At 48.7% G+C, this 21,227-nt stretch overlaps 1 protein-coding gene across 1 annotated transcript; it reads right to left on the reverse strand.

The window, feature by feature from the left end:
• Positions 1 to 748: 748 nt before the first annotated feature.
• Positions 749 to 20,316, reverse strand: sntb2 (syntrophin, beta 2). Its single transcript, XM_055664936.1, has 7 exons — positions 19,550 to 20,316; positions 9,446 to 9,650; positions 8,332 to 8,527; positions 7,234 to 7,376; positions 5,859 to 6,055; positions 4,864 to 5,054; positions 749 to 3,999 (listed from the first exon to the last, which is right to left on the reverse strand). Exons 1-7 carry the CDS (start codon positions 20,151 to 20,153, stop codon positions 3,907 to 3,909), a joined length of 1,629 nt encoding a protein of 542 aa, XP_055520911.1. The 5' UTR covers positions 20,154 to 20,316; the 3' UTR covers positions 749 to 3,906.
• Between the last annotated feature and the right edge of the window lie 911 nt (positions 20,317 to 21,227).

Here is a 21,227-nt window from a genome sequence, read left to right on the forward strand (position 1 = left end):
GCTAAAATATAGTCAATCAGAAAATATTGACACAGATGAAAAAAATGTAATGGGTCATGTTATATCATTGTTTGGTTTGTGACAAATTATGGTTTGGGCAAACCAATAAAGACAAGAAAAAAAATTCTGTAACTGATATACAACATAATTTCGTTCAGACCGAAAGGTCTGAATGACAATAAAGGATCTATCTATCTATCTATCTATCTATCTATCTACAAGCACACCCAGGTCTCGTTGCATGTCCCCTTTTCCTAATCATACACCATTCAGATAATAATCTGCCTTCCTGTTCTTGCCACCAAAGTGGATAACCTCACATTTATCCACATTATAATGCATCTGCCTACTTACCTAACCTGTCCAAGTCACCCGGCAGCCTCATCGCAGCCCACACTGCCACCCAGTTTAGAAATGGGTATAATCATAACGTTTCACAGATGCTTGGACAAGTGTACAGATTACAGGAGATTGAGAGATTAGGAGCAGGTATATGAACTAGCATAGTCATCTTGAATGAGTTGGGCCTATTTCTGTGCTGTTTGACTATGAAAGACACTCTCTGCCCAGGATTTCTCTCCTCACTTCTACATTCCTGGCCACATGCTCACGAGGCTCGTCACGTCATGTCATATCGTCACATTCATCCTGCAGCACCCGAGCCCAAATATAATGCATCTCAGCGAGCCTTTTTTCCACAACAAATACCAGAAAATGGTTAAAAAAAGGTAAAAAATCAACAGAAGGTAAAATGGATAATTTATTTCTATACATGTGATATACAAAGAGGTAGCACTGGGGTCCAGTGCAGATACAATCTTTTGTCTCAGTTACAGATGCAAGGGGGGGGGGGGGGGAAGGGGGAAGGGGGAAGGGGGAACCCCAGAAAACTCTGAATGTCCCACCATTTTAACTTTGGTATCACAATACAGGATTCAAGCACAAGACAGTTAAAAAAATAGAATTTTTGGCAATTAGAAATGTCTCCCGATTCACAGGAGCTCAGTTACACTTTAATCAAACACGAAGGTGACTGGAAGTGGATGCTGTTCTTGTGCCTACAGTGACAGAACAGCTTTCTCCAAGGCACTCGTCAGTGACAGGAATTTTCCTGGGGCATTTATGTTGCGTGATAAGTTCTGTACAAATATAACCATCAGGTGCCATCGTTGTCAGTTATGTCCACCAGCTTACGGAGAGTGTTCACATTCACCATCTGCACCTACCGGCTAATCCACACTAAACAACACACTCAGACCCAGAGCAAAGGGCCCTCTCACAACTACTCTCTTGCATCATCAGCCTTGAGTTGTGTGGCAGATGAGCAAGGCCTGGATGGTATCCAAGGACCAGAAGGTCGATGGTTACCATGGAACACTAAGTATTTTAAAGCATTCAATAAGCTACTGCAGAAGAATGCGGCATAAGGCAAGAGTTGATGGTGGTAGGGCCAATGTATTAGAATGGATAATCTAACTAACACAAATGGGTCAGGGTAATTATATCATCTTTATATTGGCACATTGGTGTTAACACTTAAAGTCAATAATTTAGATGAAGGAATATAATGTACTAACTGTACAATGGTGGGAAAGTTGTGTAGAGCCTTTGAAGCAGTGTAAAAGCCAAGAGTGGACAAGGAATGGTGAAAAACCCAGAAAGGTAGCACATTGTTCATATGGAGAGAAATGTAATTCTCTAGAGATCTCAGAATGAGTCGCAATATGTTCAAGGCCCTAATGGTCAATAGGAAAGTCAAGGGTGACCAAACCATGGTTGGTGGTCATGGCGAAAAGGCAAATGGGGGAGCAGACTAACTGGGTCAGACTCCTCCTCCCTGGTCCATATGTTCCTATCTAATATCTACCACTCACCTACACAAGGGGAATTTTACAGCAGCCGCATGTTGTTGAAATGTGGGAGGAAACTTGAGCATCTGGAGGATGTGCAAACTCCGCACAGACAGCACCATGTGTCAGGATTGAACCATTTCTCTGCAGGTATCATGTTGCTTTGACTGACTTTTGTACACGGAAACCTGGGTCCCTTTAACGATCACCGTGTTTGGTATCTCAGTGGGTGACTTCACCCTTGACGTTCTCACCCATTCATCTCCCCTTGAAGCCATGTTCATCCTTGTCCACTCACAATCCCACTGACAGTCAATAAGGCGAGGCAGAGGTGAACCACGAGACAGTGAGGTGAGTTACGAGACTAATGATTTGCTGACCGGTAGTCTAACTGCTCGGTGCCAGACGTTCAAGCACAGCAGCAGGCCAGGCTCTGTGCATAAAGTGCAGTGGGTGTAGTGTTAATCAGGCAGCGAAACAGACACTAGACTGGGAGAGGGTCACTCCAGGGTTTCAGCGTAAATAATGAAAGAGAAATCATAAGACGCAGTCCTCTTCCCCAACTCTCACAGAGTCGGTTTTAGATCTATCTAATACAAGAGCTTACCCACATGTAACACTGAGCCATAAACATTCAGGAATAAGACACAGGAGGCCTTGGAGGAAGACAATAGAACACAATCAAACTCCGTTGCAAGTCAGCAGGCCGCCACTCCTCGAGCACGTGACTGGGCAGTGTGTCAGTGAGATAGGAATTCCACCCAACACTTGCAAAGCACAAAGCCAGGTGTCCCTCTCTGTCGGAGGGAGCACCGAGTCCGAGGCTACTGTCAGATTCCACAGAGATCAACACATACAGTGCTCTCCATCCAAAGGCCCACAGCCACTGCACGGAGCCTTGTTTAAAGCAGATGCTGCCCTGTCACACCATTAACTATAAATACTCTCCACCATTGCGCTATGACTGTGTCACAGTAAACAGTGAAGGAGTGGATTCCACATAGTCGTGCAGCACGGAAACAGACATTTCTGCCCAACTTGCACATGTTCACCAAATATCTACCTTGGCTAGTCCCATTTGCCTACCCATATATATGTCCCAATCTCCTCGAAGCATAGTTATACCTACCTCCACAGCCTCCTCTGGCAGCTCATTCCACATACCTACCGTGTGGGGAAAAGGCGTCGCTCAGGTCGTCTTATCTTCCCCCTCTCAACTTAAACCTACCCCCTCTAGTTTTAGATTCCCAGATCCCGTGGAAAAGTGTGATCATCTACCTTGCCCATCATGTTATAGCCTATCGATCACCTCCTCCATTCCGGGGCCTATCCAGTCTCTTCTTCTAGCTCAAGCACTCCAGCCCCGGCAACAACCTGGTGAATCTCTTCTGCACCCTCTCCAGTTTAATCACATCCTTCATGTAGGTGACCACCAGGCAGGGGGAGGAAACTGTCCTCTCACCCCCACAACTCCATATCAAGCATTGCCCAAACATTGGCATCCATGCCCAGACCGAGCCGTCCTGGCACCACCAACCACTGACGATCTGTGCTGGCAACGCCAAACACTACCTACAGGGACAGGCTGCTCCAGAATCAAGCCACACATATCAAAGCCTGGGGATTTACACGACATCCTGCTGTGACCACAAAGAGCCCCATGCCACATCACAAAGCCCCTGGTTCCACGACAGGCGTGTTCAAAGATGATAATACCGTGCCCCCCTGATTGAAATGTATTGCACAAGGTGCAGGGTTACACCAGACCAGCTAGCTTAGAGTTAAGATCATTGAAAAGTTACAAAACTACGTACTCCAAAGTTAAAGCAACTGTCGTTAGTTACATCAATAAGCTTAATGTGCAATTCTAAGAATTGAGTTATTCAGTATTGAAAGGCACATTTGGCAAGAGTCAGTCACATCGACACGAGTCAGCCTTGCGATGTCTCCCATCCACTACTTGGTCGTTCACCAGCAGCATCGTCACTCCTGCAGTTCCCCGAGACACACCAGCTTTGGTTGAGTTGATGATCCAGACGTCCCACCAGGCAAACATTCAAACAACGAGCCCCATCCGTGTCACTTTAGCCGAGAGGAATGAATGAACTACAAAGACTGCAGGCTTTGGGCAAGAGTGCAAGTCCAGGGCCTGGAGAGAGAAATATAAAAAAAAATTTAAAAAATGACTCAATATACATCAACCAGGTCCAGTATCACCTTCAATCTTTCAACACAAACTCCTAATCCCCTCCCAGCACCCGAGAACGATTTAGAAGCTTTCAGCATCATCATGGGCTGTGGGTGGGTTTGGCCTCAAAAATCACTGTGAACATGTCGATACAGGGAAGATGATTCCATGTGGAGCTTCTAGAATCAGGGATCAGAGTTTCAAAGCAAGAGGTAGCGTTCTGGAAGCCTCAGGCAAGAGGACTGTGGCGTTTTAGTGATCAGACATTCTCAAGGGATATCAATACAGATGCTGGAACGAGTGTAGAGAAGATTTATGAGGATGCTGCCAGGCCTGAGTTCTAAGGCGAGATTAGGCAGGCTAGGAGTGCAGGAGGATGAGCAGTGATCTTATAGAGATATATAAATTCATGAGAATAGATAGGATGAATGCACACGGTCTTTTACGCAAGGTAGAGGAATCAAAAACCAGAAGATAGTGGTTTAAAATAAGAGGGGCATGATTTAATAGGAACCCAAGGGACAATTTATTTCTACACGGAAGGTGGTGGCTATATATGGAATGAACTGTAAGAGGTAGTTGTGGTAGATACAGTAACAATATTTAAAAATACATTTTGACAGGTCCATGGATAAGAAAGGTAGAGGGGGATATGGGCCAAACACAGGTGGCATGGAAATGACTGAAACGGCATCTTGGTTGGCATGGACGTGTTGGGCTGAGGGGCCTGTTTCCATCTGTGTGACTGAGGCTAATCTGGAGCCTGTAGTCACACAATTTGCACAAATTAGGTCACAAATCAGATTCTGCAGAGCCTGTACACACCAGCTCTCCCTCCGGCCCCTCAAAGTCCAGGTAGAGCATCCGGATGCCATCGTCAGCAGACGACTTCAGCCTCTCGAACGGATACTGCAGTAGGATGTTGGGCGAATCTGACATGGCGCCGCCCTGGGACATCACAAAACCACTCTCGTAGTTGATGGTCAGCTTGACATCCCGCCCGTTCCAAGTACATCCTGGGGAAAATTAAAAGATTCTGTAATTAGAGTTAGAGGGTTCACTCATCGTTTCACTGTGTCAGTAAAAGTTGACAGCATCTAGCCCAGGGTACAGAAACAACTCAATACATAAAAACACACAGAAAACCGGAGCAGGAATTAACATTCAGTCCCACTCACCTGCTTCCACATGTTGATTTGTTACTTTAGGATCATCTTATCAATGAAGAGATACTGTGAGGTAGCAAACAGATGTCAGGACCGGCCTCCTACAGTTGAATCCTTTGCCTATTTTTGGATGACACTAGAGAAGGGCGGTCTTCCACTGCCTCTGTTGCCTGCAGTTCTTCCTTCCACATTCCTCTCCGAATGAGCTCATAGATTAGCCACATTATCACCAGATAGCACAGCAAAGAGGCTGAATGGCCTCAATACTTGACCGCGCTCCTATCACAAGATGCTGATGAAAACGTTCACATAATCTAGGAGGATTCTATGATAGGTTTATGCGAGAGGGGAGAGATTTAAGAGGGAGCTCAGGGACAACTTTTTCCAGAGGGTGGTCAGTATCTGGAACAAGCTGCCAGAGGAAGATATAGAAGATAATACAATTAAGACTTAAAATACATTTGGACATATATATGGATAGGAAGGGTTTAAAGGAATATGGGCCAAATGTGACGAGCTCTGGATGCTAACCTATTCAGCATGGACGGAGTGGGCCGAAGGGCCTGTTTCCCTGCTTTACAGCATACTTCCTCCATCTACCATCCGATACAGAACACACACAACGCTGACAAGAGATGTGCTGAGCACACGTACCCAGGGTCACCTCCTTTATCAGCTCGGAAGCCCCGTGACAGCCTCGGACGAGCATCCGCGTCCATGTCGACAGTTCCCGGTGCGTCTCCACGCGGAACACGTGCGTCTCAATGCCTTGTCGCGAGCCTGTCCTGGTGGCAAACATCAGCTCCGAGCTGATAGATGGGGAGCTGCGTGCAGACCCCGAGTGAACCAATCTGGGTGATGGGTGAGAGGAGGAAGAGTCAGAGAATTCCATCCCAACATGGTCGTTTCATGTTAATACCCAACCAAATCAGGTGATTGTGCTTCACCTTACTCAGCACTCACTCCAGCTGGACACACAGTGGACAACACTGATGTTAGCAACCAGTCCAAATATCTCTGATCACCGAGAGATCCCGCACTTTCACCTTCTCCCTGACAACGCACTCTGCTCTTTCCCCTCCAGCTATGAGTAACAACATAAAACCACACTGATAAAGATCCCAATAGAATATGGAACAGTACAGCACAGGAACGCGACCTTTGGCCCACAATGTCTGTACTGTTCACAAGCTCATCTCCTCTGCCTACACGTGATCCATATCCCTCCATTCCTTGGTGCCTATCTAAAAGTCTCTTAAATGCATGTATCATTTCAGCTTGCACCACCTCTGGCACAGGGATAGGGGGGGGAATTGTGTGGGCAAATACAGAGGGCCATGGAGTTGGTAATACAAATGGGAAGGAAGGAACTGCAGATGTTAGTTTACACCAAAGATAGACACAAAATGCTGGAGAACTCAACGGGACAGGCAGCATCCTTGAATAGAAGAAATGGGTGACGTTTCAGGTTGAGACCCTTCTTGAGACTCTTCAAGAAGGGTTCCAACCCAAAACGTTACCCATTCCATCTCTCCAGAGATGCTGCCTGCCCCACTGAGTTACTCCAGCACTTTGTGTCTAATCAGAGTCAGTTATACAACACAGAAACAGGCCCTTCGGCCCAACTCGTCCAGGCTGACCAAGATGTCTATCTGGGTGAGTCCTACTTGTTTTATATTGCTCTAAACCTTTCCTATCCACTATTCATTGTCAAAATGTTTTTTTAAACTTTGTAATTCCAGATTCCTCTGGCTGTTCATTCCATATACATCACAGAAACAGCTCAATATGAGCATCCATCAGCCCCCAAAGATTTATTTTAACATCGTTCCTCATTTCAAATAAGCAACGTAAGCCCACGCAAGGAGGGAATGAACCTCTCTCTGATCCCACCTGAATCAGGAGGTGCCTTTCATTCTGCTTTACTCCCGTTTGGCACGGCGGGGGGGGGGGGGGGGGGGGGGGTGAGGGGGGGGGGGGCAGAGGAGCAGCACTGGAAGAGGAAAGGACACACCCAATCCCTGCGTACCTGGTTGCCAGCAGCGGGTGGATTTGGCAGGGAGACGCCCACAGGTCCCGGTTCCAGGGAACGGCTTTGTAAAGCAACAGATCTTTATCTGTCAGGATGGCCACCACCGGTTTCCATTCCTGTTTGCCACCTTCCATCTTCAACTAGGGCCCAAGCACAAGAGAGATGACAGCATTGCACAGACATCCACAGGGCAGCCCACGAACAGCACAAACCTCCCACCTCACCCACCCTGGGCATCCCCAACCGGGACAACCCCCCGACTCCAGCACATCCCCTGCCATAGGACCACCAGCCACTCAACCTCACGCAGAGTCAGACGGGCAGCTGCCACTGTGATGGTCACTGACGTTGTATGTAAGTGTTACTATGAGTCAGAAAGGTCAGACATGTTGTTCAAGAAGGAACTGCAGATGCTGGAAGATCGAAGGCACACAAAAATGCTGGAGAAACGCAGCGGGTGCAGCAGCATCTATGGAGCGAAGAAAATAGGCGACGTTTCGGGCCGAAACCCTTCTTCAGACTGATGGGAGGGTGGGGGGGAGAAGGAAGGAAAAAGGGAGGAAGAGGAGCCCCAGGGCGGGGGGATGGGAGGGTGGGAGGAGACAGCTCGAGCTAGCAAAATTGGGAGAATGCAACGTTCATGCCATCCGGACGCAAGCAACCCTGGCGGAATACGAGGTTCCTCCAATTTCCGGTGTCGCTCACTCTGGCAATGGAGGAGACCCAGGGCAGAGAGGTCGGATTGGGAATGGGAGGGGGAGTTGAAGTGCTGAGCCTCCGGGTCAGACATGTTGCTGGGATGTAAAGGAATGGCGGAAAATAAATTGTGTGTATTCAGTGTCCTCGTGTGCCCAGTGTGTTTATTAAATCTGCATCAGCCACTACAAGCTCGTGCAGGTCCAGTGGCCAATGGAGGCAGAGGTGGCCTCCCCCGAATCATCAACCACTCACACAACTGTCAGCGGAGAGGATGTGCTGTTCCTTGGTCAGGTTACAGCGCAGCAAGAACAGAGTGGCGGGAGAGTACAACCAAACTTTGAGATGCGGAGCATGCGTCGGGAACTCTACCTGCACCACGGACACCAGTAACTCTACCTGCTCTGCCAGCCAGCCCAGGTGCTGGACGGCCCTGCAGCTTGGGCCCAAGACCTCACGCAACTCCACCAGTACCTGCGGGGTGAGAGCTGCGATGCTGCCATGGATCGCCATGAACCAGGCATGCGCTGTAGCAACATCTCTGCCCCGCAGCACGATCGCATGCCTGCCGTCAGGGGAGCGAAGTTCAAATAACCTACGGGAGCAACAGAGAGCAGAGAATCAGCAGCAGACACAGACACCGGAGCCGGTGAACCTCCAGTTGGACGGCATGTAGCCAAGCGCAAGGGATATCGGTGACGGGATGCAGCCAGGTGACCAGTGAGATCCACGCACCCACACCTGCACTCAGTTGCTGCAGCTAACCCCAATGCAAGAGCCAAGGCTCCGGCAATAGTGCAGCAGGTAGTGAGAGTCACTGGGGCTGTTGCAGGAGACAGTCACAATGACATGAAGGGTGTGGAAATGAGCGCCATGTTGCCAGTCAGGGCCATGTGTTGTCTCTGTGTGTTGCAACAGGCGTAGTGTATCAGTGACAATTCTGGGTTGTGTCTATATCTCTATACACTGTCTGTAGATCAGCATGATTTTAAATAGCTCTCCAGATACCCTGAGGTCTGTGTAAGAAGGAAATGCAGATGTTGTTTAAAACCATAGACAGAAAAAGCGAGAGTAACTCAGTGGGATAGGCAGCATCTCTGGAGGGAAGGAATGGGTAATGTTTCGGATCTGTGTCTTCAGACTGAAGAAGGGTCTCGACCCGAAACGTCACCCATTCATTCTCTCCAGACATGCCTGTCTCGCTGAGTTACTCCAGCTTTTTGTGTCTACCCTGAGGTCTGTGCCACGGAGAACAGAGCATGCCCACGAAACTGAAGCCTTTCATCATTCCATGTCACCACTGCAGGCCTTTGCATCTTGCCCTGTGAGCTGGACAGACTGGCTACATATTCCAGCTGTGGCCCAGACAGCATCTTAAAAAGGGCTCTGGTGATTTGCTTGAGGTGTGCTCTGTGCCTTTATTTATGAAACCCAAACCCCCAAGCGCAGATACATAACGGAATCTGGTTCAATCTTTGACCATCTTTGATTATTTACAAAGGTGAAACTTAACCTGTTCTCTGGGTCAGACATGCTCAGATTCCTTGTGACGTAGCACATCTTCAACGGAAAAATCTTGCTGTCTTTGGCACTGTGGTTTGGAGAACCAGAGGAATCACCTCCCAGATATGGAGACTGAGGCATCAGACTGTCCCATGCAAGATCTGCAATCAACGAGGGCTTTTTAAAGTACTGCGTCACTTCCTGGATGTAAGTAACTGGAAGGAAAAAATGACACGTCAAGGAAGGACAATTAACATGTTTCAAAGACAAACTATTTTGTTCTCAATCCTGGTAAGTACCAAGATTTGGTATCCCACCGATAACTCTCTTGAACTTCTGCAGGCGTATAGTAGAAAGCATATTGACTGGTTGCATCGCGGCCCTGGTTCGGCAACTGGAATGTCCAGGAACAAGGATGGTTGTAAAAAGTGTTGGACATTTCCCAGTCCATCATGGGTACTGACCTCTTCACCATCGAAGAGATCTTCAAGAGTTGTTGCCTCAAAATATAGCCAGCATCAGAGACCCACACCATCCTGGCCATACACTCATTGGGAAGAAGGTATAGAAGCCCAAAAACTATAACGTCCAGGTTTAGGAGCAACTTCTACCCTACAGCTATCAGGCTATTAAACACTACAACCTCAAAATAGGCTCCAAACGATATAGAATTGGGGACATTATTTTTGACATTGCACTAGTACAATTTATTTATTTTTTTGTTGTTATATACTGAAAGTTTTTTGTTGGTGTTCATTATGGGTTTTACATATCTGTTGCGCTGCTGCAAGTAAGAATTTCATTGTTCCATTTAGGACCATCTATATAATTTAAAGTGTCATCTTGATCACTTCCTGCCTGCGCTGTATATTGATTTTAGAAAAAAACGCTACCCCGTAGGATTTTTCCCATCGATGAAAAATAAAAAAGTTATGAATGTTTAAAAAACCTTGAGCAGCTGATTGGTCCTCTCGCCTGTCAATCACCGCGATGAAGGTAACGCCCCTCCTGGGGGAGGCAGGACTATAAAACCCCAGATGCCTGGACGCGAGTCAGTCACTCTGCAAGATCGCGAGGGTGAGGCCACGACTGTCATTCTAAGCTGTGAATCAACTGAACTGTGAGTCTGCAATGTATTTGCAATAAATGATTTGTTAGCCCCTAATGACAATGCCATGAGTTGTTTGGCCTGCTGCCCTGTCTATGCTTGAAAGTGCAATGCTTAATTGGAAATGAAATGAAAATGCCTTGAGTTGTTTGGCCTGCTGCCCTGCCTGTGCTTGAAACTGCAATGCTTTATTAGGTCCGACTGTGCTTGGAAGGAATAAATGCTTTATTAGGTCCAACTTCCGCTTAGTGGACAGGTCGCGCTGATTGCGTAATTTCTGGTGAGTGCAGAGGTCGCGCTGATTGCGGTAGTGCTGCTGACTGCGGAAACCCCACAGTGAGGAGGCCGCGCACAGCCGTGTGAGTAGGTTCAAGAAAGTTTACTGTCATATATGTGAATGTGAGTGTGTATGTGTGTGTGTGTGAGGTGGGGTAGGTGTGTGTGGTGTGTGTGGTGTGGGAGGTGTGTGTGTGTGTGTGTGTGTGTGTGTGTGTGTGTGTGTGTGTGTGTGTGTGTGTGTGTGTGTGTGTGTGTGTGTGTGTGTGTGTGTGTGTGAGAGAGAGAATTGGTGGAGAGGTGGAATATTGCGTTGGAGGACCACCCTCCCGTGTGAAGCTGGGACCCGCCGGTTCCACTTAGTCTCGTATGACAATAAAACACCCTTGACTTGACTAACATCTATTTCTATTAGATGCTTACACTGACACTCCTGTATACTCCAGAGCTCCCATTACATTTCATTGAATCAGACTGAAATAATGTTTCAGTTTGTAATTTTCCTTACTCAACACAGTACATGACCCTGCCGTAGGCAAGCAATGACTTCACACACTGCACTGGGAAAGTGTAACCAATCTGCCACACACAATAGCTGCCCGGCCCATGGGCTAGAATGCATTCCCACAATCCCTGCCTTTTCTCCTCTACTCTCAGAACTTGTTCACTACTATCAACTATTGTCAGTGAGACACAATTTGGGACAATAAACACACTGAAGCTGCTACAAGTTGTTTCTGTACACCAACAAAGAAAGGGTTCATGTTTCCCCACACCTGACAGCTCTCCCCCACACTGAACACTCTTTATGTCCCAGGGTCAGGGTCCTGGCCTCAACACCCTCCCCACACTCATGCATGCATACATTACTGCTCCCCTTCGTGCTGCCCTCTATTCCTCTTCTTCAAAACAAACCCAAGAAAAATGCAGATCTCAGCATCAAAAGATATTCACGACAGATCATTTTTCACCGGCATATCATGTGGGTTCATCTTGTGGAAATCTATGTCACCGCAGAAAAAAATCACTGTTGGACAGACACGGCCATTACTCAGATTAGACAGCAATAATTTGTCCATCACTGAAGTAAAACAAGCAGCCTGGAATTACTCAGCTTTCCTCTTTTTTAATCATCACCAACAGTGTCTAAAACAAACAAATTAGTGAGAAACTTCCCCTCAAATCAGTTGAACCACCAAGAGCTATATGATACGATAGAACTTTATTTATCCCAGGAGTGGAATTGGTCGGCCAACAGTCACAAAACACAACAAGATACATGAAACATGAAATTAAAATGATGAGAGGAAAGTCCAGGATTGAGAATGTGCAAAGATTGGGGAGGTGGGTGGGAGTTGGAAAGAGATTCAGTTTATCCCATGACAGAAGGGGGAGGAGTTGTACAGTTTGATAGCTACAGGGAAAAAGGATCTCCTGTGGTGTTCTGTGCTGCTTCTTGGTGGAACCAGTCTGATGCTGAAGGTGCTTCTCAGGTTGACCAGTGTGTCATGGAGGGGGTGAGCTGTATTGTCCAAGATGCTCCACAGTTTGAGGAGCATCCTCCCCTCCAAGACCACCTCCAATTAATCCAGCTCCGCTCCCAGGACGGAGCCAGCGTTCCTGACGAGTTTGTTGATTCTGTTGGCATCCGCGGCCTTAGTGCTGCTACTTCAGCACACAACACCGTAGAAGATAGCACTGGCTACCACCACTGCAGACGTTGAATGAGTGGAGCCTTCTCACAAAGTACAGCCGGCTCTGTCCCTTCTTACAGTTGGTCATTACCTCAAGTCCACAATCTCCAGTAACATTAACCCCCATCCCCATACCAGACCCTTCCACATCGAGGTTCTGTCAGCCTCGGCCTTCAAGATATTCAAAGACTGCTGCCAGCATCCTTTAAGGAAAACAGTTCCAATGACTCAACTCTCAGCAAAGTGATGCCTAGTCTGTTTAAAAAGACAGTCACTTCAAATTGTCACCACCAACTTCCATCCGGCACTCCAATACACCTGGACCATTTCCGACACTTCCCTACCATTCCTTGACCTCACCATCTCCATCGCAGGGGATAGACTTCTGACCGACATACACAACAAACCCACTGACTCACATGGCTATCTGGACTACACGTCTTCCCACCCTGCCCCCTGTAAAGACTCCATCCCCTTCTCCCAATTCCTCCGCCTACGCCGCATCTGTTCCCAGAATGAGACGTTCCACACCAGGGCATCGGAAATGTCCTCGCTCTTCAGGGAACGGGGATTCCCCTCCGCCACCATAGATGAGGCTCGCACCAAGGTCTCTTCCATACCTCGCAACACTGCTCTCTCTCCCCATCCCCGCACTCACAACAAGGGCAGAGTCCCCCTAGTCCTCACCTTTCACCCCACCAGCCGGTAAATGCAACATATCATCCTCTGCCATTTTCACAACCTCCAACGTGACCCACCACTCGCCACATCTTCCCATCTCCCCCTATGTCTGCCTTCCGCAAAGACCGCTCCCTCCGCAACTCCCTTGTCAATTCTTCCCTTCCATCCCGTACCACCTCCTCCCCGGGCACTTTCCGTTGCAACCGCAAGAAATGCAACACCTGTCCCTTTACCTCCCCCCTCGACTCCATTCAAGGACCCAAGCAGTCGTTCCAGGTGCGACAAAGGTTCACCTGTATCTCCTCCAACCTCATCTACTGCATCCGCTGCTCTAGATGCCAGCTGATTTACATCGGGGAGACTAAGCGAAGGTTGGGCGATCGTTTCGCCGAACACCTCCGCTCAGTCCGCAATAACCTACCTGAACTCCCGGTGGCTCAGCACTTCAACTTCCCCCTCCCATTCTCAATCCGACCTCTCTGTCCTGGATCTCCTCCATTGCCAGAGTGAGCAACACCGGAAATTGGAGGAACAGCACCTCATATTCCGCCTGGGTAGCCTGCGTCCGGAGGGCATTAACATTGAATTCTCCCAATTTTGCTAGCCCTTGCTGTCTCCTCCCCTTCCTTAACCTTCAAGCTGTCTCCTCCCATGCCCCGCCCTCGGGCTCCTCCTCCTCCCTTTTTCCTTCCTTCTTCCCCCCCCCCCCCCCCCACCCCCTATCAGTCTGAAGAAGAGTTTCTCCAGCATTTTTGTGTACAGTCACTTCAAATTCCTGGGTTTGCATATGTCTGACGATCTGTCCTGTTTCCAGCACTTTTATGCAATCAAAGAAATTCCAACAACATCCCTACTTTCCCAGAAGATTGAGAAGGCTCAATATGTCCACAAATACTCTCTTGAACACCTACAGGTGTACGGTAGAGAACATAATGACTGGTTGCACCACGGTTTGATTCAGCAACTGGAACGCCCAGGAACGAAGGAGATGACAGAGAATGGTGGACACCATCCAGCTGAATAAGGCAACCAGCAGGGACCCATACCACTCTGGCCACGTGCTCATCTCACTCCTACCATTGGGTAGCTGGTATAGGAGCCTGGAAACCATCAGGGATCTAGAACACAACAGTAACCGATGAAGTATGGACTTTTGTTGCAATGAGGTACTCGAGGCTTTTATTCTGCACTAGTATTGTGGTTATTCATTTATTGAATTTTTGTTTACGATACATTTATATATGTGTATTATGTTACTGGTCTGTTAGGCAACTGCAGGCAAGAATTTCATTGATCTGTTGTTAGTATATATGATAATTAAACCTTAACTCTTTATGTGCCTGTCCCACTTAGGCAACTGCAGGAGACTATGCGGTCACCACATGTTTGCCGTGGAGTCGCCTTCACGGTCGTGAGGAGTTCCCACATTCTGGGAACTAGTCGCGGCCTCATTATGGTCGCTGTGAATTTTTCAACATGGCGCCTAGAATGAAGCCGCCATGGAGAGCAGCGAGAATTCTCGAGCCGTAGGTGGGTCGCTAGGAGGTCCTAATGAGTCGCCAGAAGGTCGAAGATTCGCTTAGGTTGTAGCCGGTGCTGACCGGTGAATTTCATTGGCTCATTGGGGGGGAAAAAGGTAAGCAGTAGTTTTTGAACCAAGGATGCGTTAAATGTCCGCCAAGCTTCACAGCCGTGTTTCTCTGGCTTCTTAAAACTTGGCTCCACTCCTTCTCCCCCCCTTTTTAAAGGACCTACCAAATACTGTGTTTTAGCCGTCTTAATAGACAGGGCAAGCGGGGGGAGCGCTGTCGTGTGTTGTCGTGTGTTGTCGTGTGTGTGTGTGTGTGTGTGTGCGTCTCTCTGTCACTCTGAGTCGCCGTTCCAATTGCCGGTTTTTCACATGACTGCCGCCAACTTGACAGTCGCCTAAGTGGGAACAGCACATAAGTCTTATTTTTTAAATAAACCTGACTTCTAGATTCTCCCACAAGAACAAACATCTTCCCACATCCACACTGTCAAGACCACTTGGATATTATGTTTTAGTCCAGACGCCTATCACTCATTAAATCGCGAATAGGTACACGTTGAGGCTGCCCAACCTGATGGTAGCAGTCTAACAGCTGCCCCCCCCCCCCCCCCCCCCCCCACACTGCACTCAATTTCTGGCTAGCATCCCCTCGTGTTTTCATTTTTACTTCCTTACCAACTTATTAGTCATTCTTTGCTGTTTCCTAAATCTTAGCCAATCTTTGACCTGGCAGATGGAATCACTTCTGCAACCAGCGCTGATCAAAAATGACGTCAAAGCCACTTTAATTTCCTCTTTTCCCTTCTTATAAATAACAGCTTGATAATACTTAATCTAGAAACTCTCCAATTTCAAAGAAACTAATCCTTTTCATATGTCCTCTGTTCTTATCCTTATCCCATCCAATGTTTCTTCCTTAACTACACCAGTATTGCCCTGGCTTTAGTGAACGCATTGCTGCTATCACCAACAAGAACTTCACGCACAATCCCCCACGTACACATGGCTGTGTCGCTCCAACATGTCCTCTCTCCCTCATGACCTTCATTCTTTCATTTTATTCAATTCTCTATTTTTCTCCCAGGTTTCCTGCAGTATTCGCATATCAGCAAGTGACAGAAGATCAGTGTGAAGAAGGGTCTGAAATGTAATGCATTCCATCTCTCCAGAAATGCTGCCCTTCCTGCTGAGTTACTCCAGCATTCTGTGTGTACCTTCATGACAGAAGATAGTTGTTTGTGCCTCCTCTTTCGACCCTGGTCTTGGTTTGGTAGCCCTGCCTTGTTTTAGTGGAAACAGGCTTGTCCCAGCTCACCATCAAGTAACATCACCAACAACCTTCCTCTACAGATGGGTCCTAGACATCATTTTATCAGGATACATCACAGCCGGGTTTGGGAACAACTCCATCCACGAAATTGCAGAGAGTGTGGACGTGCCCAGACCATTGCACAAACCAACCTCCCTTCCATTGACTCCATCTACATTTCACACTATATTGGCAAAGTCATCAGCATAATCAAGGACGAGTCGCACCCCGGTCACTTTCTCTTCTCCCCTTGGGCAAGAAGTAGAAAAGTTTAAAAACGCATGCTTCCAGATTTAGGGACAGTTTCTTCCCTGCTATTATCAGGCAACTGATCAGTTAGAGTGCAGGCCTGACATCCCATCTACCTCACTGGAGACCTTTGAAGTATCTTTAATCGGACTTCATCCTTTATCTGTGCAGTGTGGATGGTTTGATTTTATGTGTATTGTCTTTTCTTTGATTGCAAAGCACGCAAACAAGAGATTTTCACTGTACCTCGGTACACGTGACAATAGCCCAAACAAAACTGGTAGTTCCAGTCCGCATTTGGTTTTACTCTAATTGGATCTCTTACTCCTTTTTATTCTATGATGAAATGTCTACAAACACCAGCATGCAGGAGCTAAAAACCGAGCGCCCCATACAGCTACTCCCCCAATTCCTGTGGAAACGCTGCTGACTCACAGGAGTGACTCGGTCGCTCAGAGCCCTGAAGCGTAGTCACTGAGGTCCTCTCACAAGCAAGTCACAAAATCATTGATATAGATGACAAACCGTAACGGGCCCAGCATCGAACCCTGAGGCACACCACTAGTCACAGACCTCCAGTCTGAGAAGCAACTTTCCACCATCACCCTCAGCCTCCTTCCATGGAGCCAATTTGCTATCCATTCACCTATCTCTCCTTGGATCCCATGCGATCTAACCTTCCAGAGCAGCCTACCATTCAGAACCTTGTCTCTCCTTTTATTTTAGAATCTATTTCCCGTTAAATTCAATCCTCATCCTTGGCTGGGGAAGGTGGAATCGAGAAGACTACACTGCAACTAACCATAGAGCTGTCACATGCAAGAAATGCACTTCAGCTGCATGGGAGATTTAAACACTGAAATCTTCAATAAAACACGTTGGGAATGCGCAGGATGAAGCTCAGCTTTCAGTGCCGGACAACACGACAAATAACCGACAGAGTTGAGTCAACGGGAGGTGAATGCAGGAGGTATGTTTAGTCAGTTAGAAGATCTTTCATTCACCCAAGGGATGTGGGCATCGCAGGCCGAGCCAGCATTTAATTGCCCATTCCAGTCGCCTTGAGAGGGTGGTGGAGAGCTGCCTTCATGAACCATTGTAGTCCTTGAGAGTTTGTTAGGGACAGAGTTTCAGGATTTTCATCCATCAATGGTGAAGGAACAGCGATATGCAATGGTTGATGAGATACTGTCAAAGCTAAAGTCAATGTGGGCCGTCAAAGACCATAAACTAGGTTGGAATTCACAAGACCCTGGAACACTTTCAGGGAATATCACAGAACAGCTGCTCAAAGGAAATAGCATTGTTAAAAAATGTGTCGAAGAAAGTAATGGGTTTGAAAGCAAATATATTGCCAGGGCTCAATGAGCAGCATTAAGAAGCAGCTATGGAGATAATCATACAGCAGATAAACAGCTTCAGCAAAACTGGCCCATGCTAACCAAGATACCCCATCTACGCTAGTCCCACCTGCCCGTATTTGGTCCATATCCCTCTATACCATTCCTATCCATGTACTTGTCCAAATCCCTTTTCAATGTTGTTTATAGTACCTGCCTCACTACCGCCACTTGTAGCATGTTCCATACACCCAACAACCTCTGTGAGAATTCCCCTCATGATTTTATACACCAGATGGATACATTAATTGTCATCTACAAAAGCCCTGATGTTTACCAGAGACATCAAATGGACCCCCACTCCTGACAACTACAGGCCCATCAGCCTGAACCATGGGCTGGAATATGTCAAGAAGGAAATTATTAGTTCACATTTAACCGATCTGTGGAAATTTTTGAGACGATAACCAGTATAATATACGAGGACAAATCAGTTGCTGGAGCCCTTCAATAAATGTTATTGAACAAATGGGGAACATGCAGTATTTGGGGTAACATACTGGCCTTGGCTAAGAAATAAAAGGTCTGGACATTGCCCCAGCTGTTCCCAACAGAATAATCCCGATGAAAACACAGAATAAGAAACAAGAGCAGGTAAGGAGATCCCTGGAGCCCACTCCAACATTCATTGCTGTACCAACACTGTCTCATCAGATTCCCCCCTCCCCTACAGTTTAAGCATCTGACTCTCACAGCCTTCAATCTATGCAAGTAACGAGCCTCACAGAGAACTATTGGGGAAAACTGATTGAGACAAGTGACTGCCAATGCTGCAATCTTGAGCAGTGAATTTGAGCACTCTCAATCCTCAGGCTGGTTGTTTTTTCCCCACTTTACAAATATTTCCTTAACATTTAATACCGTATTTAACTTCACAGAATCATTGAGTTGTACAGTACAGAAACTATCCCTTTCAGCACACTTCTTTCACGCCACATTGCCAATTTATGTCATTCCTATTTGCCTGAATAAAGCCCCTTTTCCCTCTACTACTACTCGTAATCTACTACTGCCATTCCTCAACATGGCTCATCTTCCATCTCAACACTACCTTCCTGTATTAACCATTTCCCTTAATATCCCAAAATTAAACAGACTTCCACAGCCCTAGAATGCAGCAAATCTCAAAAGATTCAATAACCTCCCATGAGCAATCCTAAACAATAATGCTAATTCTAAAATCGTAATGCCTAGTTTCAGTGTAGGGAGGAACTGTAAATGCTTCTTTAAACCAAAGACTGACTCAAATAGTTAGAGCAACTCAGCGGGTCAGAGAGCATCTCTGGAGAAAAGGACAAGGAGTCTGAAGAAGGGTCTTGACCCGAAACCGATTCCTTTTCTCCAGAGATACTGTCTGACCCACTGAGTTACTACAGTTTTTACTGTCTTTGCTTAGTTCTTGACTCGACAACCAGGGAAATCTGCTTAGACCAGAGATACAATCGACAATAACAATCCTACCATTAACAGAAATTTGGAAAACCAGAATATCAGCCACCAATTAACACCCTGGGGAATAGATCATTCGAATTGATAGCTCAGAAACGACTCTGGTTCTCTTTGACCAAAACTCGTTTCCACGTAATGTTTTCAAATCTTTTTTTATAACAAAAACAAAAGGGGGTTTAGTTGCTATGTTCCGATTTCCTAATTTCTGGTTAAAAATCCACTCATCTCAATTAAAAAATATTCCAGTCCCCTCATTCTCTCCTGCCCTTGCGGGTGTGTGTGGGGTGTGGTGGGAGGGGGCGTGCCTCCCACGGCTCTCCCACCCCCTCCCTCCCCCTCCCCGGGGGTACAGCCCGGCGCTCCTTCCCGCTCTCTCCCCTGGAACACTAGACACCTTCATCGCCAGGCTCCGCTCACCCTCGAGGGTCACCTCCTTGCCGGCCTTCTTCAGGGCCTGGACGGCCTGGTCGTGGGTGGCGTCCTGCAGCCCGGCTCCGTTCACCGCCAGGATGGCGTCGCCCACGAAGAGAGCGCCAGTGTGGTCGGCCGCCAGGCCGCGGAAGATCTTGGAGATGACGATAGGCATGCGGTTCTCGCGGCCGCCCTTGATACTGATGCCCAGCCCGCCGGCCTCCTGCTTCAGCACCCGCACCGTGCGCACCCGGTCCGGCAGCGCCGCCGGCCCAGGGCCCGGGCTGTCCCCCGTCCCGGGGCCCGGGCTGTCCCCATGGATCACTGTCCCTGGGCTGCCTCCATGGATCAGTGTCCCGGGGCTGCCGCCGTGGATCCCGGGCCTCGCCGGGCTCATGTGCACCGGGCTGGGGCTCGGACTCCGCGCCCGCGGGGATCCGTTGGACAGCCCGTCCCAGGCATTAGCTTCGGGTGGCGGCCCCTCGCCGCTGAGGCGCAGGCTGCTCTGCCGCAGCTCGGCCTGTACCCGGTGCCAACCCCGGTCCCTCAGGAAGATCTCCAACGGCCCGGAGCGGAGCAGCAGCTCGGCCGCCGCCACTACCACCGCCATCCCCAGCGCCCACTCCTCCTAGCCACTAGGTGGCGCCCTCTCCCTGGCCAATGGGTGGCGCCCTCTCCCTGGCCAATGGGTGGCGCCCTCTCCATGGCCAATGGGTGGCGCCCTCTCCATGGCCAATGGGTGGCGCCCTCTCCCTGGCCAATGGGTGGCGCCGTCTCCCTGGCCAATGGGTGGCGCCGTCTCCCTGGCCAATGGGTGGCGCCGTCTCCCTGGCCAATAGGTGGCGCCCTCTCCATGGCCAATAGGTGGCGTCCAACCCGCGACCAATGGACGTGCGCGGCGAAATAAGCCAATGGGAGTGGTGAACCACCAGCCAATGGGAGTGGGTAGACAGCGGGCAAGGATCTTTGGGCAAGAGGAGGTGGTCAACTGGAGCAGCAGTGGGTGTGGGGAATCACAGACCAGCAGCAGTGGGTGTGGGGAATCACAGACCAGCAGCAGCAGTGGGTGTGGGGAATTACAGACCAGCAGCAGTCCCTCAGGAAATCTCAGACCACGGCCCGAGCGGTGGGGCATCACAGACAGCAGCAGCCGGGTGTGGGGAATCCAGACCAGCCCAGTGCCCAATCCAGACCAGCCACAGCAGGTGGCGCCCTCTCCAGGCCAGTGGGTGGGGAATCACCGACCAGCAGCAGCAGTGGGTGTGGGGAATCACAGACCAGCAGCAGCAGTGGGTGGGGGAATCACAGACCAGCAGCAGCAGTGGGTGGGGGAATCACAGACCAGGCAGTGGTGTGTGGGGAATCACAGACCAGCAGCCAATGGGTGTGGGGAATCACAGACCAGCAGCAGCCAGTGGGTGGGGAATCACAGACCAGCAGCAGCAATGGGTGGTGTGGGGAATCTCAGACCAGCCAAGGGGGTGTGGGGAATCACAGACCAGCAGCAGCAGTGGGTGGGGGAATCACAGACCAGCAGGCAGTGGGTGGGGGAATCACAGACCAGCAGCAGCAGTGGTGTGGGGAATCACAGACCCAGCAGCAATGACGTGCGGGCGAAATACAGACCAGCAGCAGTGGGTGTGGGGAATCACACACCAGCAGCAGCAGTGGGTGTGGGGAATCA

The sequence above is a fragment of the Leucoraja erinacea genome, chromosome 50 (genome assembly GCF_028641065.1).
Source record: "Leucoraja erinacea ecotype New England chromosome 50, Leri_hhj_1, whole genome shotgun sequence".
NCBI classification, from domain to species: Eukaryota; Metazoa; Chordata; class Chondrichthyes; order Rajiformes; family Rajidae; genus Leucoraja; species Leucoraja erinaceus.